Raw genomic sequence first — 21,522 nt, 5'->3', positions numbered from 1 at the left:
ACAGTACTTGTGCTGAATCGCAGGATGCCAGCTCTTAAATTTTAATACCGTAGTTAGCTTTACACGTACAGAACTAAGAAACAGATCTTCAGTGCTTCCCAACATAATTCAAAAAAGTATTTAAAAATTAATATTCAAGGGTATCTTATTAACCATTTGATTAGATTCCACATCACCACTACACATTGCAAGGGAGAAAGGACTCTTTCCCTTAGTACAAATCTGAGCAGAAACTCTTATCTTTGCTTCCTGTCTTACTGTAAACAGCTATGTTTCACTGCTTTTCATTTGGGATCTTTGAGGGCAAGCTGGGGCACCAGAATTAGAAAGATAAGTGGTAATACACTTCAGATCACTTTTGTAAACAGTAAATGACAGGTGTGGATGACCTCACCCAAATGATTCGCCACCACACCCAGTGAATAAGCCCATCAGCTGTTTTTCCAATAAAGTGGTTAGCAATTAACTGTTTAAGAATTTTTTAGTGATAATTCTTAAATGGCAGGATTTCCCACTGCCATAGAGGGAATAATTATATAGCACTGCCAGCAGGACTGGTGTTTTCACCAGAGTAGGTCTGCACTAGCAGCCTCTCAACGCTGTGGAGCCTCTCTGGATCATCCCAGCGCATGCAGGCAGAGTCCTGCAGCGAGGACGCAGGGCATTGCCAGCAGATGGAATTCTTCCAGTTCAGTGACATCTCCTCCCCAAGGTGCATTAACAGTCCACTACTATAGCTGCACCCACACAAAAGCTTTTGCGGACAGAAAAGGGTTTTCTTCCTTCCTCTGTGCTTTTAGGTAGTGCAAGTCAACTTAAAACTGTGGGGGTTGTACCACGTGCAGACCCACTGAAGCATGAGTAGAGCAACATAACAAGCAGCCCACAAACTAAAGAAAAGCCCTTTTGCTAATGTAACCTTTTATGTATGTACAAACACACAACGTTTTATATGAAATATGCATGGTATTTTAAATCTTAAAAAAATGTGTATTCCAGGGCTTGTTTAAGAACAATTCCTGTCTCAAACAGTTCATAGCAAGAAAAACCCAACAAAACAAAATAAATAGAAATTAATCAGAAGACCATCTTTGTAAGGGCCCTTGTATTAATTATGTTATTTATTTGCCTTGTTTTTAACATAGATAAAATAATGGATTTTTTTTTTCTTTTCTTAGGCTAAACTCTGAAGAAATGAGGGATAAACAGCAAAGCTGAAGACAACCAGGAGAAAAGGAATGGAAGAGCCACACAAGCCTTTGTGAGAAACAGATGCCACAGGACAGGAAGAGTAGAGTTTCTGTCACCACAGAAAAAATGATCCTTGCTCAGGAAAACATATCTCTGCCAAAGGACTCCAGATGCTAAAAGAAAGTAACAAATTCAGAGCCACACTCTAAAAGTCACAAAAAATGACCTTAAAATCTCCTGATCCAGACAAGTCAAAGGCTGCTTTTCTGAAACCAGTCACATTCCTCTATCACTGTCAGTCTAAGTCAGTTCAAGAGCAAAGATTTTCTTTAATTTTAGACAAGTACATATTGCCTTCTCTGAAGGCTCAGATTCAAGCCTGAAGTCTCTAGAATGAAGCTGTCAGCACACACTGCTTCTGCTCTGCAGAAACTGCCAGCACATTTCACTTCTGCGGCAACCATAAATTCCTGCTATTACTCACCTTCTAACCTCAAATCTATGTATTTGCCTTTTTAGCTACTGTTAGCATACCACCACCATCCAACAACACTTCAAAAGCATGCTCCTACTGCACAGCATGCTCCTACTGCACTGCCAAAAACAACTAGTTCAAGCATGCACCAATTTGGAAATGACTTACAGATATTACTCTAGAGGGTTTTATTACTGACGTATGATTATCTTAAAAAGTATTTATTTTCCTTACAGGCTCTTTCAGTCTCCAGAAACTTAACTCTTGCTGAACATGACAGAAATTATTAAGTAGCAAAACTTTTTGGTAAATTAAAATCAAGAACTTGAATAGAGGATTTGAAATTATACAAACTACCCTTATGTCCCAGCTACTAATAAATATAAAAAGAATTCAGAGACGCCAAAAAATGAAAAATATGATAGCCATAAGAAAAGCATTACACCAATCTTTATTTAGTGTTCCAAGCCAAGACTAGAATCTTGTACATTTTCTCTACATTCCATAATGACTTCAACACACCAAACAGTTACTTCTGAACATGCATTTAAGCACTATTGCTAATTCTTGCTTTTACTTCCTCACTACTGCTGCTTGTAAATACTCATTCTGAAGAGCCAGTTAGCCAGCACCTTTATAAATAGTACTAGATACTGTTTCAGGCAGTTGAGTATTAATTTCAGGCAATCAGCATACAAAGATAGCAACCTTGATAGTTCAGCAAGTACTCTGAAAAATTCAAAAATAATGCAGTTCCTAGAAATTCTGCAATTGAAACAAACTCTTACGCATATTTAAGAGTTACAGCAAAATACTGTGGAAACTGTGTCTTTGTCGCACCTTTACTATTTCCTAAAGTTATCCTAACTGTCTATGCTAGCCTCTCTCTCTATGCAAAACTAAGGAAAGCAAGCTTCTTGTCTAGTCCTCCCACACAACCCCTATCTCAAGTCTGTCTTGCTCCTCCTCCATGAAAAATACAACAAGCAGGTTGCTGTTTTCTTGTACATTTACAATGTTTAATATTTACATTTATAAATTGTATTTATCTTGTGTCCCCCTATATCTTTCTCCACCTGCATCCTCCTCTGCACCTGCCTACTCTCAATGACTCCACTGGCACCTAGTTAGAGATATATTTTGCCTTTGCAGTCCACATCACTCCCATTCATGCAGAGGCAATTAGTTCAGTTTATCAGTGTTTCATTCTCAAAATCTGTATGGTTTGCTCTTTGCACCACTTTTACTGCAAAGTAAGCCAACCTGCAGCTCTACATCCTTCAACATACTAACTCCCAAAAACTCTTCCTATTCCTACTCATGCTGGGATAGGACAACTCCATGAACACACACATCCTTTGTCCTTACTCAAAAACAAGCTAAATTTTTCTTTTGTCTGCACCAACCAATTCACCTCTCCCACCCAACTCCTCTCTCCTCTGAATATACCATATTTCCAACTACTTTCCAGACAAGTACTGAAAGATGCATCACATTTTATCTCAGCCTGACTCTTTATCTACTCCAATTCCCCCATATATCCCACTAAGTATGAAAACAAAGCAGACATTTTTAAGAGAAAATTATGTACATGTCTTAATTTTGTCTCCTTTTACTTAATAACTTCATTTTTATTAATATTATCCACTTTAACACTATCTCCAAAGGTAAGCTATTCTGCCTATACACTTGAATCAAGAGAGGTTAGTTGAATCGCCTTCTAGAGGAAGTAGTACCTTCCTCTAGGATTAAATAACTTACTCTCTGTGCCAATTACATATATGAATACACATGCATACTGCTCCCAACCACATTCTGCAAATTCTTGCTTTCAACTGCACTATTCCAGCCTTTATATCCAACTTCAGTCCTTTATATTCCACCAGAACCATTCTTTCTAAACCAGTCTAAACTGAATCAATCAACTCTTCAATATCAAATCCTTCCATCTTAACCCTTCCTGAAACCACATGTTCCAATTAGAATTTCTTTTGTTCTTTTCTTATTATCACACACGTTTTTCCAAACTTGCCATTCACCTCTGCTGCAAAACAGACCAGTTTTGAGCTCTACAGCATTCAAAGTGTACACGCTATATCCCCAACACCCAATCAGTAAAAAGGAATCTAGCAAGAAGTACCAACTCATATTTGGTACCTCACATGTTATTTCATAAGAATCTACCTTTCTGCATTCACAGTTGCAGTCACATATCTTCAGGTTTTAGCATTAGCTAACAATATTTCTGTTCATACTGTTACTCCTTTCCTGAAAGCTCTTGGGCTTCACAAATTTGTAACTGTACACTTGGTCCACCTTCAACTTGTAGTTTAGATACTAGATTTTGATGAGAGACACCTGAAGCTCTTTTGCTTTTCTTTTAGGGCAAGATCCAAGGTGAAGCTTTTTCCATCCACCCCACATGAAGCCTTGCAAGACAAGGGAGGTCTGTCCAGCAATTCAATTCCATTTGACTTTTGGATGCAATTTTGCCCTCTCCAAAATGACTGAGAATACCTTCTTCTGCAGAAAATTGTCTTGTTTAGATACTACCTTCCTCTACATTGCTGCTCCAATATTCTTCATTTCCCATCAGGCCACAGAGACTGGGTGTGTGGGGGTGGGGAGTCAAGACAAAAAGTTTGGTTAATCCCATTCTTTCAAATTTTACACACCTTCTCCCACATTTTCTCTTTTGAGTAGGTCAAGCTACCAATACACATCAATACCACTTCCATATTTTTCCTCCAAGCTTAGTGGCACTAAGAGTAAAAATCTGACCATTGAGGGCTGGTATTTTTAGAATACTGCCTATCATGCTGACAAATACCTTCCTCCGTTGCTGTACACTATAAACTGGTAAACTACGTCAGGAGCCTTTGTATTCTAAAAGTAACTACCATGAATCCTAAGATAAAACTAAGGTTTCTATGTGTTCTAAAACATGAAGAATAAAACCCAGGATGTTGCTACACTATAGAGTTCCCATTGCCAGAGTTCATTGATTTAGACTTGGGGTTATGGAGTTAAAAGTGAGGAGAGTGTCTTGTGCTCACCAGATCTAATTTTATTTAATTTAAAAGAACTAGGCAATTTCCCCTCCCTCAGCACATAATGCAGATCATGGCTGAGAAGGATCTAAAGTAATGCTACAGCTGCTTAGCTCTTCCCTTCCACTAAATTCTGCATTCATTTCTGTTCTAGTCTGTATTTCTATTTTATAATGAAACATACAGCCTAGTTATTTATAGGCTTTCTAAGGATTAACTACACACTCATAAGAATAAACCCTCAAGAGGTTAACCTCATCCTCTTAAGCTTCACACACTACAATCCCAGAGATAGCTGGCAACCACAGCCAAGAGAGAAAAAATAATCCCACATCTTGCTAATCCTTTAGCCAATCACCTCATGCAACAGTGGAGAGGCCTCTCGGAGGCCAACAACTCAATCTGTCTCAGGAGCACTGTCAGTCCAAAAGATACATATTTCACAAAATCATTAGCAACCCATCTCAACAGGAAAAATAAGACATACCTGGCTTCTCAGTGGTATGCTGAAATCATGCATCAAAAATGCAGTGCTGAAGTTTCCTGCTTGCATTTCTCATTTGCATATTTCCATATTCTACTCATACTAGTTAATTGATTAGAAAGTAAATCTAATCTTGCATTGTTCACACCTAGACATACCAATTTAACTGCCACTTAAAACTCCCTAACATGAGCTTGCTATTTTCTACATATCTCAAGAAAACAACCCTACAAAAAAACCCCAAGCAAACAATGAAACAAAGCACAAAAAAACCCAGACCACCCACAAAGAAGCCAAAACAACCATTCAAGTTAAACCATAATATTCCTTCATACCATGATCTAGATTTTTCCTTAACCACAGAAGTGGACACTGCCTGCAGCTGCAGCAATGCCAAGTAGTTAATGGGGGCACTTATCCTTTTAGTTAGGGTTTCTGCTTTGTTCATTATTTATCTAGCAAAATTGCTACTTCATTCTACTCTAATATAATAAATATTAAATGGTGCTATTTAAAAAAAATTGAAAGGAGATGGTTAAGCCACACTGTTACCCCATGGCTGAAAGCAAAAGCCTTCAAGACCACGTAGGATAAGTGCAAGGCCAGAAGTATGACTGTTAATAACCAAACATCATTCAAGGTTTTTCCTGAAGTAAGAATTTTTAATCAACACAGAGGATTAGCACTGCTTGCAAGCTCACTGAGTCCAACTATATTACTTTCTTGAAAAAATGTGTCAATTTATTCATTCTGTTTTGTATGTGCTTAATATACACCTATTCCCAAGCCCAGCTTTTGATTTTGTAGGCAAATTCTCTGAAAAATGCCAGTCCTGTGAGACTGTAAGTCTCTATCCTCATAGTCTGTCCTCTAATAGGCTTCTCTCTTTTCAACTGGAAATAAAAAGTATAAAATAAATATAGTTCAAAATAATTTTGTATTTCAAAACATTATTCCCAGTAATTAAAAAGCCTTTTTTTCTCCTTCCACAATTCATACATTGTATAGGAGTAACAGGAATTTGTCTAATGAAGGAAGCCAAGTGGGAAACTCTTGAATCATCTGGTGTCATGAAACAATGGTCCTTAAGGACAGAAAGGAAGAGGGGGAAAAAAGGCAAATCCTGGCAGAAATGCAGAATTTTTTTTAGTCAAGAGAAACCAGGCAAGCTAGTGCCAGCTAGCAAAATGAAATTTCCCTCCTATCCTCAAGAATTACCATATGCATGTATTTTTGGTAGAGGGACACCAGAAGTGCCTCAATCACATCTTCTACTGTTACAGATTGGTCCAGCCTATCTGCACCCTGAAAAGAAGTCTGATGATCTTTCATGCCCATAATAGGTATCTAAACCGTTAAATTACTATATCTTTTCTTATCTTGAAAGACACTGCACTTTAGCAGCATGGCCCTTCCATTGTTCTTTACACTAAGTCGGGCCCCTGAACAATACTGACAGCTGCTATCAAACTGTGCCGTGCTCACCCTCGGTGCAGCTGCCGCTTGTAGGAACAGACAGGCTTCTGATGTGTCCTCCCCTCTGGGAAAAGGGCTTGACACCCTGAGTGCTCAGTGAGGGGGAGCAAAGGTCCACTGAATTGTCAGCCTGATTTTATGCTATTCAGATTTTCCAGGGCATACACCGTCCCTTTCAAACAAAACCAAGCATATGTCAGAGCATGAAACCTATTGTGCGGCACAAGGTAACTATTGATTAATAAGACTGTAAAAGATCACTGGGACATACCTCTAATTTTGGCATTATGTAAATGCATGCATCTACATGGTCAAACAAATGTTGTGCCCAGCATGTTAATTTCCTCACTCACAGTTTTGGATTTGTATGGCTTCATTCAGAAGTTTTTCATGAGACATAGGAAAGTATATCTTCAGCTAAATCTTCAATAATAACAAAACAAAAACTGTAGAGCCTACAATTCCTGCTTCCAAAGAGCTTTCCCTCCCTGCTCCCCCAAAAACCCTAAAGTTCTTAATTGCATGTGGCACTTGCAGATCCTATGGCTTTTAAGACTGTATTGTGTGGACTTCAAAAAGAAGCAGATGACATGCTTGAGATAGCAAAATTTGGTTTGCCTAAGTAGCACTATTTTAAGATGAGAAAGAATCTTTTAAAATATATTTTAGTATGTTTCCTTTTACTGCATAAACACTTCTTTAAAACTAGTTCATAACGAAGAGTTTTCCATTCCATTTTCATTCCGTAAGAAGCCATTTGTTTTAAAAAATGCAAGAAAGTACGGTTCTCTAATCTTTGCTAATCAAATACCACAAATGTACATGTAGTGGTGTATTTCAAAGATCAAATCAGGTATTCATAAACTAATTCATTACACAAGCAAAGCATAGAGGAGATTCTGACAAATACAGATGTAATTGTGTGGGTTTCTAAGATGTGATTAGCAAATCAACTAAGTAACAGTCAAAATTTGATACGAAGGAAAAACAGCACAGATTTGAAGGGGGGGTATGTTTATGCAAAGCTAATCTGTCAAGTGTAATAAAGCAGCTTGAATAAAATTTAAGCTGAAAATCCACTGAAGCTCCCCATTTCAGGGAGGAAAAGCTATTAAAAGGAAATGAAGGTCACCCTCCCAGTTTATTTCACCTAATTGACTGCCAATAGCTTACCACAGGCAAACCGACTGCAGATCTGCAATTGAGAAACTGATGAAAGGAGCATTTTCAAGCTGAGGCTCATTCTTTTAATCCTCCCTCACTCCTATTTTTTTTTCCCATCTCCAGTTGGGATGTAATTTTAAGCACAGATGGATTAACTGGTTCCATTGTCTGTAGACGTCATTGGACTATGGCACTGTTAATCCGTACAGCAGCATGTCTAATTATCATTACAAAGTGTCTGAGGGAACTATAAAGACCAGCAGGGCATCTTCTCACAAGCAATTAACATAAATTGATAAATGAGTAATTTGAATCTGCTCAAGGCGCTCACATATGAATAAAATAAGAAAGGACAGGTTCTTGTTTCGGCTACTTCTTTCACTTAGTTGGAGGGGCAGAAAACATGAGAAATATTCCAGACTTAGTGGCAGGGGAAATGAACTCATACAGTGGAAGGAATGTGTGGTTCAAAAAGTTCATTAATACAAAGCAAATGACTTGTGATTGACAACCAGTCACAAGCAAGTAGTATTAACTTTTTTAGCATATTTAAAAGCACATTCTTGGTGAAAGGCTATTAGAACACTGTGTCAGACAATTAATACTACTTCAAAAGCAAGTGAAGTTTCTATTCAGTAGCTTGCTAATTTAAAATTCATGAAAGATTCACAAGAAAGGGAAAGAAAGAAGAATGAATAGTTGTATAAGCTCCAAGAACTCAAGTGTCACAAAAAGCATGAGGAAAAAGTATCTAGCTCAACTGACTTACAATACCGATAAATAAACAAGCAACTCTCCTAAAACTATTTCTTGCAGAAAAAGTTTTGTTACATGCAGCACTGCTGGACAAAATCATGTTCTGACAAAGTAAACTATTATCTTTATCTTTGCTAAAATCTGTGTGAAGCAAAAACACTTCAGCAATGCTAGGCATCAAAACAGTGTTACATATCAAAACATTTCAGTTTATCTTAAAAATTGCAAAGCAGTAAGATATGAAAGCAAGTTATACACACTGTAGGAGGTAGACCTGGAAGGCCACGTACCCCGATGATGGCATTCAATTCAGCCATGGTCACTTGTTTGGCACGTTCTACAGCTTGGGCCACTTGTTGCTGATGCTGTTGAAAGAAGAAAGGGTATAAGGAGGAATTTGAATTAAGGTATTACTACACCATATCAAACTAGGATCACAAATACTTGAAAAACCAGTTTGTCTGCAGAAGCTCACACTACCTATTGCAAGACATCTCATGCAGATAAAAGATAACAATGCCCTATTTTTCCCCCTGTTCAAAAGGAAAGAAGAGACCTGAAGGCTGCCAGCTTATCTCTTACCCTACATCCCTTCATTATTAGTTTTCTGGCAAATGAATAATCATTTTTAATTGAGCTGACAGGATAATAAGGTCAACTTTACCTCAATTTCAGTTTTAACACTTATAGACTCTGTGCCCACATAGCAAAACAAACTGAAATTTCAAACAGGGAAAATTGACCACTGAAATCAAAAATTGCAAATACTCTTTGTAAGACCATAAGAGTTACAAAATAACAAGTTTCAAAATGTAACAGCATCTGCCCACAACATGCTAAAATCATAGTCATTCAGACCAAATGTAGGTTTACAAACTTAAATAGTGTTCTGCAAATGAGCTAAACATGCACCTTTGATATAAACTATGTAGAGAACATAACCATGCTTATTTCATTAGATCTACACTTGACAATGAATATCTAATAAACAAACAGAAATGATCAGAAATGAAAGCATTTTCTTGTATTGCTACTATTTTACAGACTCGCACTCTCCTCAGGAAATGAATGAGGCTGAGCCATTGTCACTAGTTTGAACTCAGATTTGTTAGATCAAATTAGCAGGGGGTTTGCACACTTCAGCTGTAACAGATGTTCCTTACACTTGTGTATTGTGATAAAATTAACATCGTAAAACTAGCTAATTTGCAAACAGAAAAACAACATAATTGCACTTTAACAGCTGAACAGTTTTACTTACTTCCTGAGACAAAAATGGGATGACTTGTGCACAAATTGTATTCAATCTCTTCGCGATTTCTGTCTACAGAGGAAAAGTATTTTGATTAAAAACTGCATTTTAGAAAGTTTGACATATATTAACTAGTATATAGGATTATATTAAGTTCAGACAGTGAAGAAAGTAACAAAAAAATTACCCATTTTCCATAGTACTGCAAATATAAATACTTAGTATATAAGCCCAGACAAAGAAAGAGATTTTGTTAGGACATCTGCCATGTCTAAAGCACCTAATCTGTATACACATTTAGGCACAAATCTGGTCCTTGTATATAGTACATTAATAAGCAGAGCATTTTTGAAATCCATTAACTCAAAGATAAAGCCTTTTAAAAGGTAGATTTATTATTACTCAAATTATCAAGCAGCATAACATGAAGGCAACTGGCTCAGAAGAAAAATGCTTCTTTCATGATCAATTTTATCTGCCTAGCAGAAGGTAAAATGACAAATGCACCATCATGAATACAAGTGAAATACTAAAACAGAAGTGAAGAAGAATGGAGACAAAAAGTACAGACTTCTAAAATACATACTGAAAGATAATTAAAATAATGCAAACATGGCAAAAAAACCAATCAGAAAATGTGTAACAGCAAATCTGTGAAACCATGACCAGCAGGAGAACAAGGTTAGGAACCAGTAAAGAACAGAACAATCCTTCAGTGAAATTAACAGAGATTACAGCAGTACAAAGTTTGAGTCCCAGTTTTCAACAGCTTTATATATCTTGTACTTCTGTATATCCCATTTTGGCATGTCAACCTAAACACTGAATTCCTGGTGGGGTAAAGGGATCTTTTTTTCTCATTACTCAGTGTTATCTGTGTTTACAGCCTTTCAGATCTATACATCTGCTCATAATTCAGAACCACTATTATAATTAACTCTCAAGGTACCTATACAATTCCCTCAGTCTTCCTTAAAAACAGCTATTTCAGTCACTGTAGCACAGTTGCACAAAACCAAAATCAGCAACCAGACAAGAGCACAGCTTATGTAAAAGGCACTGAACAGCTCATGTCAGTATCTGTCGTAACCCATGAAGATATTTCTTGGTTAGCTGGGGGTTTTTTTATGTTTCTAGACAGAAGAAACAAGCAGTCATTACTGTGAATCATTAGGCCTTCTATGAAATAACATGTATTAAAGCTGAACAACGATAAATTCACTTAAGTCAGACTACAACTGTTACTCTCTTCCAAGCCTTTTTTTCTGAACCTTCTTGTAATTCTGAGGTTTTTTAAGAAGACACTTTGATATGTTGATCTTTATACATCAGTCACATAATAACTGGGATACAAAATCCACCCTCTAGCTTTATGTCTCAGGAGACAGGTGATTTGGGATCTAAGTATAATTATCAAGCTTTAACATCTCCTTCCCAACCTCTGACAGACACAGGGAAAATACATGACAGCATCTAGACCTGTAAAACACCTCAAACTCTCTTGACATGAAGCAGTCCACCTGACCAAAGCCTGGTATTTGACACACCTACTCTATAAAGTTTTACAGAAGCTTCCAAAGAAGTTCTGGGATGGTTTTGTCCTAGGATTAGAAGGTTTTCCTTAACTAAGGGCAAGGAAGTGACCGTTGCTTCACAGGAAATCTTTACTCCCTGCAACAAGGTGAACATTATTCTCAACTGAAACAGCTATTATTTCACAGAGTACCACAGTGGTCTTTTCCATTCTGTCTGGGCCACAGTCATAAAACTATCTATAGTCCCATGTTTAGCCTTTAGTACTAGTACTACATACATAAGAGCAAAGTCAATACTTGGAAGTTACCAGCTGAACTATTACTGGTTATCAGACCTAACTGTTAACCAAATCTGTTGGTATTTCCCGGTTACAGGAAAAAAAAAACCAACAAAACCACATGTACTAATGTGAATTTTTCCACATGCTTAATATATCTCTCCAGAAAGCAGGGTACATCAGCTGTGGAAAGTTAGTCTGTTGCATAGCAATCTGTTTGGCTGATGTTTAGCTAAGATGTTTAGGATCCAAGGACTTAATTGCCCCAGACCAATGGGATTAACTTTGTTTTTCAGGCAGGAACAAGTATAAATCATAGCAGGTGACAAGAGGGGATAGAGAAAGAATAAAATAAGAAACTCACTTGGTGTCTACTGAAAAGTTCTTTGGCCTGAATTATCTACACAAGTCTCCCTATTCTGAGGTAAATGTCTTTATTGTTGCTATTAGGAAACAAAATGCAATCCTATTTTCAGTGGAGTCTGTAAAACATGCAACTTGTCCATATTATTGGATTTTTCTGTCTCAAATATCTGAGCTACACTATAATGACATAGCATACGTAACATAAAACAGTGAGACAAAAGAATGCAGTATCATGTTAATCAGGTTATAACTGCCTTCCAATGAAGGCCAGTTAGATATTTTCTTTATTTTCTAAAAATGAGGGCATAATCAACTTACCCCCTTCCCACACTAATCTTCTGTTAAAATTATTCTGTCAGTACTATCACACCTGATTTAGCATCAGAACAGAAAAAAAAAATGTGTATTCTTCTTAGTTTGTCTTTAAACTGGGCATCACTGCTAAGCATATATGAACAGCAACCTTAATTCAACTACAGTGCTAGATAAACTTAAATGTACATGCCATAAAATAAGTTTATTTTGATATTTCTTGCTGCTGTTACAAGTGCCTGTTAAGAGACATCTGCATTGAAACCTGGAATGCCTATTCTATTAACCATAAAAAAGTCTGCTTGCATGTAAAAAGCAGTTTGTTTAAGAGAGTTTTCACAAACATGTTTAAAGTGCTTAAAACTATTTATCTAATATGCAATTTCATGCACCTCCTGTTTGCTGCCCTCTAATACCAAGTAAAAAATATTTTCATTCACAAACACAAAAAAAAGTATTTGTTGTCTATCAAAAGTTCTGAAAGTTAGGTTTTAATGCACGATTTGTGTGCATTACTATTTTGCTGACCAAGAGTTGCAAGAGGTTGTTTTCAGAATCGAGAAAAAGAGACATTTGTTACTTTTAATGTAAATGCAACAGTTCAATAGACAAAGTACATTTGCTTTTTAAGATGAAATACCCTTGAGCATGCATGTGCACGTGCCTGTGAGTGTACACACATTCATTCTGGAAAGCAAAACCCCTTTCTGAAAGAGTCAAGGACAGTTTCGTTAATCAAGACTAGACATCACTAACTGGTATCATTAGAGTAAGCCCCCAGATCTGGGGCTCATGAATTTGAAAGTCTTAAAATAAAGGTACTTATCTCCTGTTTCTAGAGGCCTTGGAATATAACATAACTATTACCTAACTGCTAATCTTGAGACATACAGAGAGATCCTAAGGATGAATAAACAAAGGAAACTTTGCAGAAAGCTGCTCAAACATAGACAAACATGACTAATTGCCCATGTTCTATGGCTCCTTGGTAAAGCAGGCTACAGAAGCCTGCATCTCTCATGAAAGTCCTCTGAGCTCTATGGCAGCTCTTAGCAAAGCATCTGAAGTGCCCTTAATTGTTTGTGTTCTTAATGCAGAGCCTCTTGAATACATTCATTTTTAATAGAGAACTTGAGTGTGAGGCCCATCAAAGAATAACAAAACTACATCATTCACTGGTTCTTGCTGCTGTAATGATTGTCTTTTGATTTATTTGCAAATTACTAGCTTGTCAGACCCCTCACTGAAGTGCTACCCTCCTTTCTGAAGTATCATTAAAAATTAACATGAAGGAATTCAGCTGCATTTTGTAAAATTAAGTTGAGCTGATGGATTTTTTCTCTTCACTTGTGTAATTTTTTTTTGCCTCTGTTCCATTTACTTAAGGACTTAAATGTTTTGACCTCACCATTGCCAAACTCAAGTGTTTGTACTTAAGTTTGTCTTACTCACTTATTAAAGTGAATTCTTAACCTAAAGACAAAGAACAAAGCAGCCAGACTAGTTTCTAAATATAAAACTCATTTAAATAAGGCATTTTACTAAGGACTTCAGCTTGTTTGTAGAATTGAATTTTTTGTTCCTTCTGCATTGTTAGAAGAAAAAGTATTGACTTGTTTTCCTTTACAATAGTCTATTCCAGATAATTTTGCATTTTGATAGCCTGTACTTTCCAAAGCTCCACGTAAGGTATCATACATAAATCACCACGATTTCTTGAAAACTACAGATTTTTGCAATGAAATTAAAAGAAAGTATAATACAAGTATACAAATTCTATTTCACAGCATAACAAACACCCATGTGTATTTTAGTTCTAATATAAGAAGCCCTGGTTTATGGGAACCAGCAGTGCAACTTCTGACTGAAGAACAAAGACTTCCTCTGAGGAGAATTTTAATCCCCTTTCAGCTTCAGAGGTTTCAACAGGAGTAATTTTGGGTGTGCTCCAACCAGTCTACCAATACATATCCCAGTGGTAACTTCAGCTATACCATCCATGGTGATTTAAGACAAAAATTAAATCTTACAACACATTAGTTTAGTGCATCACTTGCGCTGCAACAGCTGCTCCATTATTATTGCTGAGACTCAAAGCTGTCCAGGCTTTATTTTACAAAGCAAGGCTTTGCTAAAAATGTCCATTTTATGTCAGAAGATTGTTACTGTTTCCTGCACTGAACTTCCAGTATCACAAAGCTATATCAGATCTGACAGCACTCTATCACCAGTTCTGAAGGATGCATTTATGTATCCTAATTTATTACATTTTTATTTATGCTATTATTTTGATCCAATTTTGAAAATCAAATTTGTAATAAATTCAGAAAAATACAGCTTAGGAACAACATGATTAAAAGTAAAGCAAAAAACACAAAGTTTTGATAATACCAAAGAAGCATGATTCATTCCCTTCAAGCAAAGGAATCAGAGAACCAGCCTTTCATGAACAGAAAGGAATATACTGTTAAATGACATTCACAAAAGCTTTAGTAGGTAATTCTTAAGCACTCTGCTTACTCTTTCAAGACTTAGAAAGCCAAGTACAACACTGAACTCCTCCTGGAAGGAAAAAATGGACTTCCTGCCATTTACAGCATGTAACACAGTAATCCACTGGGGAGGAAAGGTCAGTGTTGCACTTTTGGTCATTACTGAATCATTTGAGATTATCTGTGGTAGGGATGAGAAAAAAATCGAAGCCTATGAGAATGCTGCAAATGGCTTGACCTCAGCCCAGTTTTCATCTCCATCTGTCTATAAGGCATGTGAATAAAAGCCTTCTTTATGGGACACGACCATTTTTTTAACCCCTGCTGTAAGCCAGAACTCATTCAAATACCCAAAGACTTATGAAATGCAGTAATAAACTGGATATTTTAGTCTTGTGCTGAAGTTTAATATTAATTTAGTGTTTTAATTTTTCCAACAGAATTGAACTGAAAACAAGCAGTGCACTTAAATGATAAAGCTTTTATTCTTTTTGTGATCAAGATCTTCAAAAACAACAGAAAGCACACATATTCAGAGAGCAATTACAAAAAAAGACATATTTCACTGTGCTTAGCTTTCTGCATGCTTTGTTAGTACTTGCTGTAGCAAGACTCTAGCACCTCCAAAAATTTGTTGCTAAGAATTAAGGGGATGAGGGGATGTTAGAGTTATAATTAAATCTCAAAACTTAAACACTCAAAAGCTTCAAATGATTAAGGCTAGCATTCTGTGAACTTTGCTATTCATGAGTTATTGAATCCAGGTTGAGCACAGAGATATGCATATATTATGAATGCCCTTTTATTTAAAATTAATACACTACATTCCATTTTGGCAATGGCTGCAAAAGAAAAAAAAAAAAATAAATGCAACATGCCATTTAAAAGTTTAGGCCCCCATAGTATATCAATGTCAAACAACAGCATGTCAAGCTAAGATTCAATTCAGGTAAGTGCCACTGCCAAATTTTCTTGTTCCCAGACGTGCTTTAAGATTATTTTATTGCTTAAAATTTAATTTGTTCCAACTTGCGTTTCCATGACAACGTTGGCTAACCCTGCAAATCATTTGGGTAATTGGATATCTTATCTTTCTATTGCTCTCAAATCCAATGATTCTGGAAGAACTGCAGCAGCCAATCAAATTTACAGGCCTCCTGAGTAATAGACTTGCACAAGTAGCCACATCCATCTCCCCTTTACTGCCGTATTAACCAACCTGTGACAAACTGCGGAAGTCAGCCTTCCAACTGTATTTTAAATTATAAACACTGTCATCACTAATACTCTCACCAATAGGAAGGAATGGGAAGGTTTATTCTCAACAGAGAATATTCTCAATAGATTGATATTCCATCTGACAAGAAGCAGTGGGTAACACTCATTTCAGCAACAGAAATAATCTCTGTATTTTGGGCATAATTTAGCATGACATATAATTAATAAATATTGTTTTCCTTCTGCCCCACATTTGTACTTCTCACTTTAATTGTGAGATCAGTCACCCACAAGATGATTTTAAAATCCCAGAAGACTGGGATGAAAAGCCTTTGGCAATGAAAAAAACCAAAACACAACCATATCACAAGTGAGAGTGGGGAAAGGAAGAAGCAGCAGAAATATTAACAGAATAAAAACTCAAAATTATAAAGCCACAAAATGCTTAGCTATCATAAAGCACAAAATACACAATTTCCAAAGTAAAATTAGAAGGCTTTAATTCAGTACCTGAACTACTTTTACCTGAATCCTCTTAGATGCTTGTTTAAATTACAGAAAGGTCACACTAATTTAAACATAAGCTACATATGATGCACAAGACAACAGCTACACTTGCCAAATATCTACTACAGATTTGGATCTCTTTCAAGTGCAAAGTGACTGGATATATTTCAGATGTCTAATTTCAATGCTTTATAATAATAGAGAGAGGCTGTGTGTAACTCTCAATGAACCACTGTACACAACTGCCCATCCCATTTCCAGCTGTAAATCCTGTTGAAACAAAGCCAACTGGCAACAAAGAATCTGTTGTCAGGATGTCGAAGCGCTCCTTTCACATATCTTCACTATGTCAAGACTCTTCTTAAACTTGGCCAAAGAGGGCAGTTACCACATTTCTCCTTTAATCTAACTTCAGCCCATCTTGCTTAAGCACTCACAACTACAAAAGGTGTGTTTATCTAAATTTTAGTTCCATTGTTTAGTTTCCAAGCCTAAACTAACCTTAAATACACACAGAAGTATTTAAATCTCTTAAGTGAGCACACAGCTTTGTTTTACTTTCAAGCTGTTTTCCAGGACACAGAGTTCCCTCTTTTATTTAGATTCCAAGAGATGCTGAGCAAATCAAAGGCTGACTCCAATCCAGAAGAGGTCTTTGCCACCTTTGCCTCCAGGGACACAACTTCTTTGAACCATACTGCAGACATCTAGAGACCTGCCAAGCATCTCAACAACCAGTCAGGCAGAAAACATTACTATAATACAAAGTGGGAAAGGGCCAGCTTAGTAGACCACTACATCAGGGAGCTAAATAAACTCACAGGAGACATCCATCCAGCAGGAGAACAGCCCAGCTATCAGGAGAACCAAGATGGGAGCAGAGGTTTTGGGGAGAAACATAAGCTATCAATGAGTTCTCCTCATCTGACTACACTCAAACTAGTTGTTATAGTGTTCTATGAGCAGCATGGTCTCCAAAATTATCCAGCACATTTTGTAGTATTATCTTTAAGGTCTCTAAGACCTTGATTTACTCTGGACAATTGAGCAACACTGCACTACACAGTAACAAGGAGGAGACAAAGAGAACAGAAAGATAAAAGAGCATAAAAAGTATATCTGTAACTGCTACACTCCTACCAGGAAAGAGCACCAGTGGCTCTTCATTTAGTTCAGGATGTTATTTTAAAACTACTTCCTATTTTGCTCTCACTCCCATAAGCCACATTGGAATTTCTGAAAATATCTTTTCAGTACTTGTCACACTGAGCCACTTGATTGGTATGGCAGTAGAAAGTCAAAGCCCTTACACAGCTGGAGAAGTAACTGGAATAACAGCATCTAAAAAATTAGAGCATAAAGTTCCTCAAACCAAGCACATCCATTTACAGTATGCATGTCAATAACAAAGGTCCCAGTCAGGACTCTGTCCTTATCAACATTCAAGTGAGACTGTAACAGCAGTAGGACTAGAATTTATTTGCTAGAACAATAAGCATGCCATCTAACAAAAGAGAAATATTAAGAAAAGGGTCTCAATTATTTGGGGGGGGGGGGAGGGGTGAATTAATCACTATGCTACAATCAGACTGAAGGAATAATTACCAAATAAAGCATACCAACTAAGTCACATGTACTACTCTAAGTGTGGTTTCACCATTTTAAAATACTTAGTAGATTCACAGCTCAGTTTTCAAAAATCTATCAACTCAGAAAAACAATTTAAACACTTATTCATATCAATGCTTCAGGTGCCATCAGGTGACTCACTAATGAATAACAAGAGGATTGAGAACTCCTTTGATAGTAACTAGCAGAACTACCTACCACATAGGATTTGTACGGAAGGTGAACATAATGAATATTTTCACTGTTTGTGGAAAAGGGTTTGCAAATCTGTCAGCAAAACTTTGGGAACATGACAGTAAATTCCTTACCCACTTTATTATCTTTTATATATATTCTGTTGCTTACAGAATAGAAACAATAGTAAAAAGACCATCTAAATTGCATTCTAATTAGACAAGATTGTATTGGAACTGTCCAAACACAAACAAATTTGATTAAGACTGAAATCACTGCAATTTAGGATTGGGAAAAGAAGGAAATGCAAACCGACTAAAACTTCAGAAAAGCACATCCCAACTGGTAAGTTCAACTTTATAGGACTTGCTACAGATGAGGGAGGTCAAATGGCATTATGGAGAGACAACATTTTCTTTTTGAAACCATATTAAGGACACAGATGACAGCTGATAGACCTACACATGGAGGTGGAAGGGAGAGAGGAAAAGCAGGAGGGATGGAATAGTGCCAAGAGAATAAATCCCAGATTCTTCACTGACTTCACACAAACAGGAAAGCATACATGAAGTGGAAACTTCAGTGAGGCAGTATAAACATATACAACCTAAGAGCACACATGCCATTCGTAAGAAACAACTAAAGTAAAGCTTCTGCTGACAGATTAAAATAGTCAGGTTTAATTCCCTCATTTAGAAAAGGGAAGATATGGTCAATGGACATCAAGAAGGCCAGAAAGTACATGTTTTTTTTCATGCACCTTAACAATATTAGAATTATTACAAATCATTTATTATAAATTACTAGTTATGCAAGGTCAACACTGCAGCTTAAACTGATGCCTTACGATTTTAGCTTCTGTATTTTTAAAACCCTGTACTGCTTTAGTGTATAACTCTAAACTCCATATAGAGTGTTAGTCACTGTCTCCACATTTTGGTCAGACAAAACAATTCCTCTAGGCCTGAAACTCAAGGACACTCTACTGCCTCAGGTCCTGAAAAATATAGACAAAAGTGAATTGGGGGAAAGCAAACAGGGAATATGACCTGAATTTGTAATTGGATATTTAACCCCTGATATGTAAATGGACCAAACATATATCTCTCTGAAAAACTCATAACCACTGTCCATCTTGGGCGTAGCCCCTCTTGGAGGCTTCTTACTGCCCATGGTATACCTTTCAAAGGCCTTTAATAAATATCCACTTTTATTCTCTTAATCTTGTTTTGCCTCTATTCTAGGTAGCCACTCCAAAGTATCAAAACAGCAAAGAAATGCAAGGAAGAGTTCCAAGTAAAATATCTTCATATTGACTAGAACCGATGAAATACAAAAAGCACACTAGTGAAGAGTGAGCAGCTAGCAGACACCTTGCAGGACCTTAAAAGTCAAATGGATAGGAAACTATAAGAAGACAGTGCCTAACAAAACACAGCAAATTAAAGAGCAAAAAACCCCAGCTCGATTACTCAACTTTAGGCATTAAAAAGCCTCTTATCCATAAAAATTGAAGTGAAACAGATAAAAAAACCACAGCTCAGAAATATTTTTCAGCAGAAAACATCAGAATTATGTGAAGTCCAAAAAAGGTGAAGTAATTACAGGTAAGAGAGGCATATGATGTTTACATCTTTGCTAAGAATCTGACAGTTATAGCGTTATTAGGAACAACACTAGCAGCACAGCAAAAACTTCATGGGACAAAGGACAAAACTGCTTGATTATAAAACTAGGTATGGACAAAATCAGTTGGGTTTTTTTTGAAACTAAGAAGTTCTGCATTCATGATAGGTCCAGTATTTTTTATTATTTCCCACTAACAAGCAGAAAGATCTCTTCATTTACCCTAATCCTCAATTTGCAAAGTTTCAAGCTGAGAAAGACAGAATATGCTGGAGAATAGCTTCACAACTCACTTTACAGTGAATGGAAAAATGGACTGAAAAGTAAAAAGGACAGGGATAAAGGCCCATAGCATGCCTAGACAGGAACATAAAAGAAAAGGAAATAATGGGCCTTAGGAATGAATCTCTCGGTCACAGAGGATCAGAAGTTGAACATAAGTCAATAGCAGGCTGTTGCAGAAAAGGCTGCCACCCCAGTAAGCCGTATTCTAAGTAAACCTTCTGTGCTACCCAGCATGACATTTCCTCCCCTGAAGTACTGTACTTCAGCTCAGCAACACCATTCAGAGAATGGACACTCGACTTTAGAGGTATGCAGCATGGCTCTGGAAGGCAAGGGAATGATTTGCTCTCCTTATTCAGGGTGAAGAAAATGCATAGTAAAGAGCTGAAGCTACAACAGAAAAGACTGAAATTGTAACTGAAGAAGCACTTCAACAGCAAGGACATAAAAGCAATCTGCTACCTGAAGAGCTTGGGGGTTGCCACTACTGTTGAAGTATTTGCTAACAGATAGAACAAGCATCCTATCAGCAATGACACTGGTATAGCTGATCCTGCTAGGAGGACACACGGAGGCACCAGGTCCCTGCTAGTGACATGATTCTAGAGTTCATATTTCAGTTTGAAGAAACAACATTAAAGCCTTCCATACGTCCTGTTGAAAATTTTGCATTTGTTTAACTGACAATTTACAGTCACTGTTTGAGGCCACTGACAGCGAGCCTAGTTTACTGTCTGAAAAGTAATGGTTGGAAATCTTATAACCAGTTACAATAATAGAAATTCAGAAAGACCTTACACCCTTATACCTTAAAGAAAGATGAATGTCTTACCTTTCTTTAATGAAACAAAAAATTTTGTTATATATAGAAACTGTTGGAGCAAAAGTACAAAAGAATTATCTTTCTGTAAGTAATTTCTTCCAAGAAAGTGTACGTTTTTCATCCCTTCTCCCCAGCTTAATTCAAATTTCAACACTTAAAGCTGAGACCATCATATCTTGAAACAGAGAGCATGGCATTTCAAGGGGTTTAGAACACTTAAAAAACAAATTCATAAATAGGCAGATTTTCACAGATCATAAAACCCACTCAAGTTTCAGACGTCCTTTCTTTTTCTTGAGGTAACAAAAGCAGGTTCTCATAGACTTAATATCCTATCAAGATGCAGCTCAGCAAGCATACCCATTCTTGCTCCCATTCTGCAAAATGAAAGCTATCTTTTGTTTTTGCTTGCTAATCCATAGGAGCCTT

At 36.9% G+C, this 21,522-nt stretch overlaps 1 protein-coding gene across 3 annotated transcripts in view; it reads right to left on the bottom strand.

Moving 5' to 3' along the window:
• Positions 1 to 21,522, bottom strand: part of TLE1 (TLE family member 1, transcriptional corepressor) — a 75,985-nt gene that overhangs the window by 42,868 nt on the left and 11,595 nt on the right. For 2 of the 3 annotated variants that reach the window (XM_014252342.2, XM_014252344.2), the window contains exons 5-6: positions 9,858 to 9,920; positions 8,887 to 8,961 (exon numbers count right to left, since the gene is read on the bottom strand). In XM_014252342.2, coding sequence (XP_014107817.2) covers positions 8,887 to 8,961; positions 9,858 to 9,920 — 138 coding nt within the window. Of the gene's footprint in view, positions 1 to 8,856; positions 8,962 to 9,857; positions 9,921 to 21,522 lie in introns of all 3 variants that reach the window. The other variant, XM_014252341.2, reaches the window with a different exon arrangement.

Source organism: Pseudopodoces humilis, chromosome 4 (genome assembly GCF_049639895.1).
Source record: "Pseudopodoces humilis isolate 2021_Gansu_Grassland_sample_001 chromosome 4, ASM4963989v1, whole genome shotgun sequence".
NCBI lineage: Eukaryota > Metazoa > Chordata > Aves > Passeriformes > Paridae > Pseudopodoces > Pseudopodoces humilis.
This window is presented reverse-complemented; position numbering and strand designations above follow the sequence as displayed.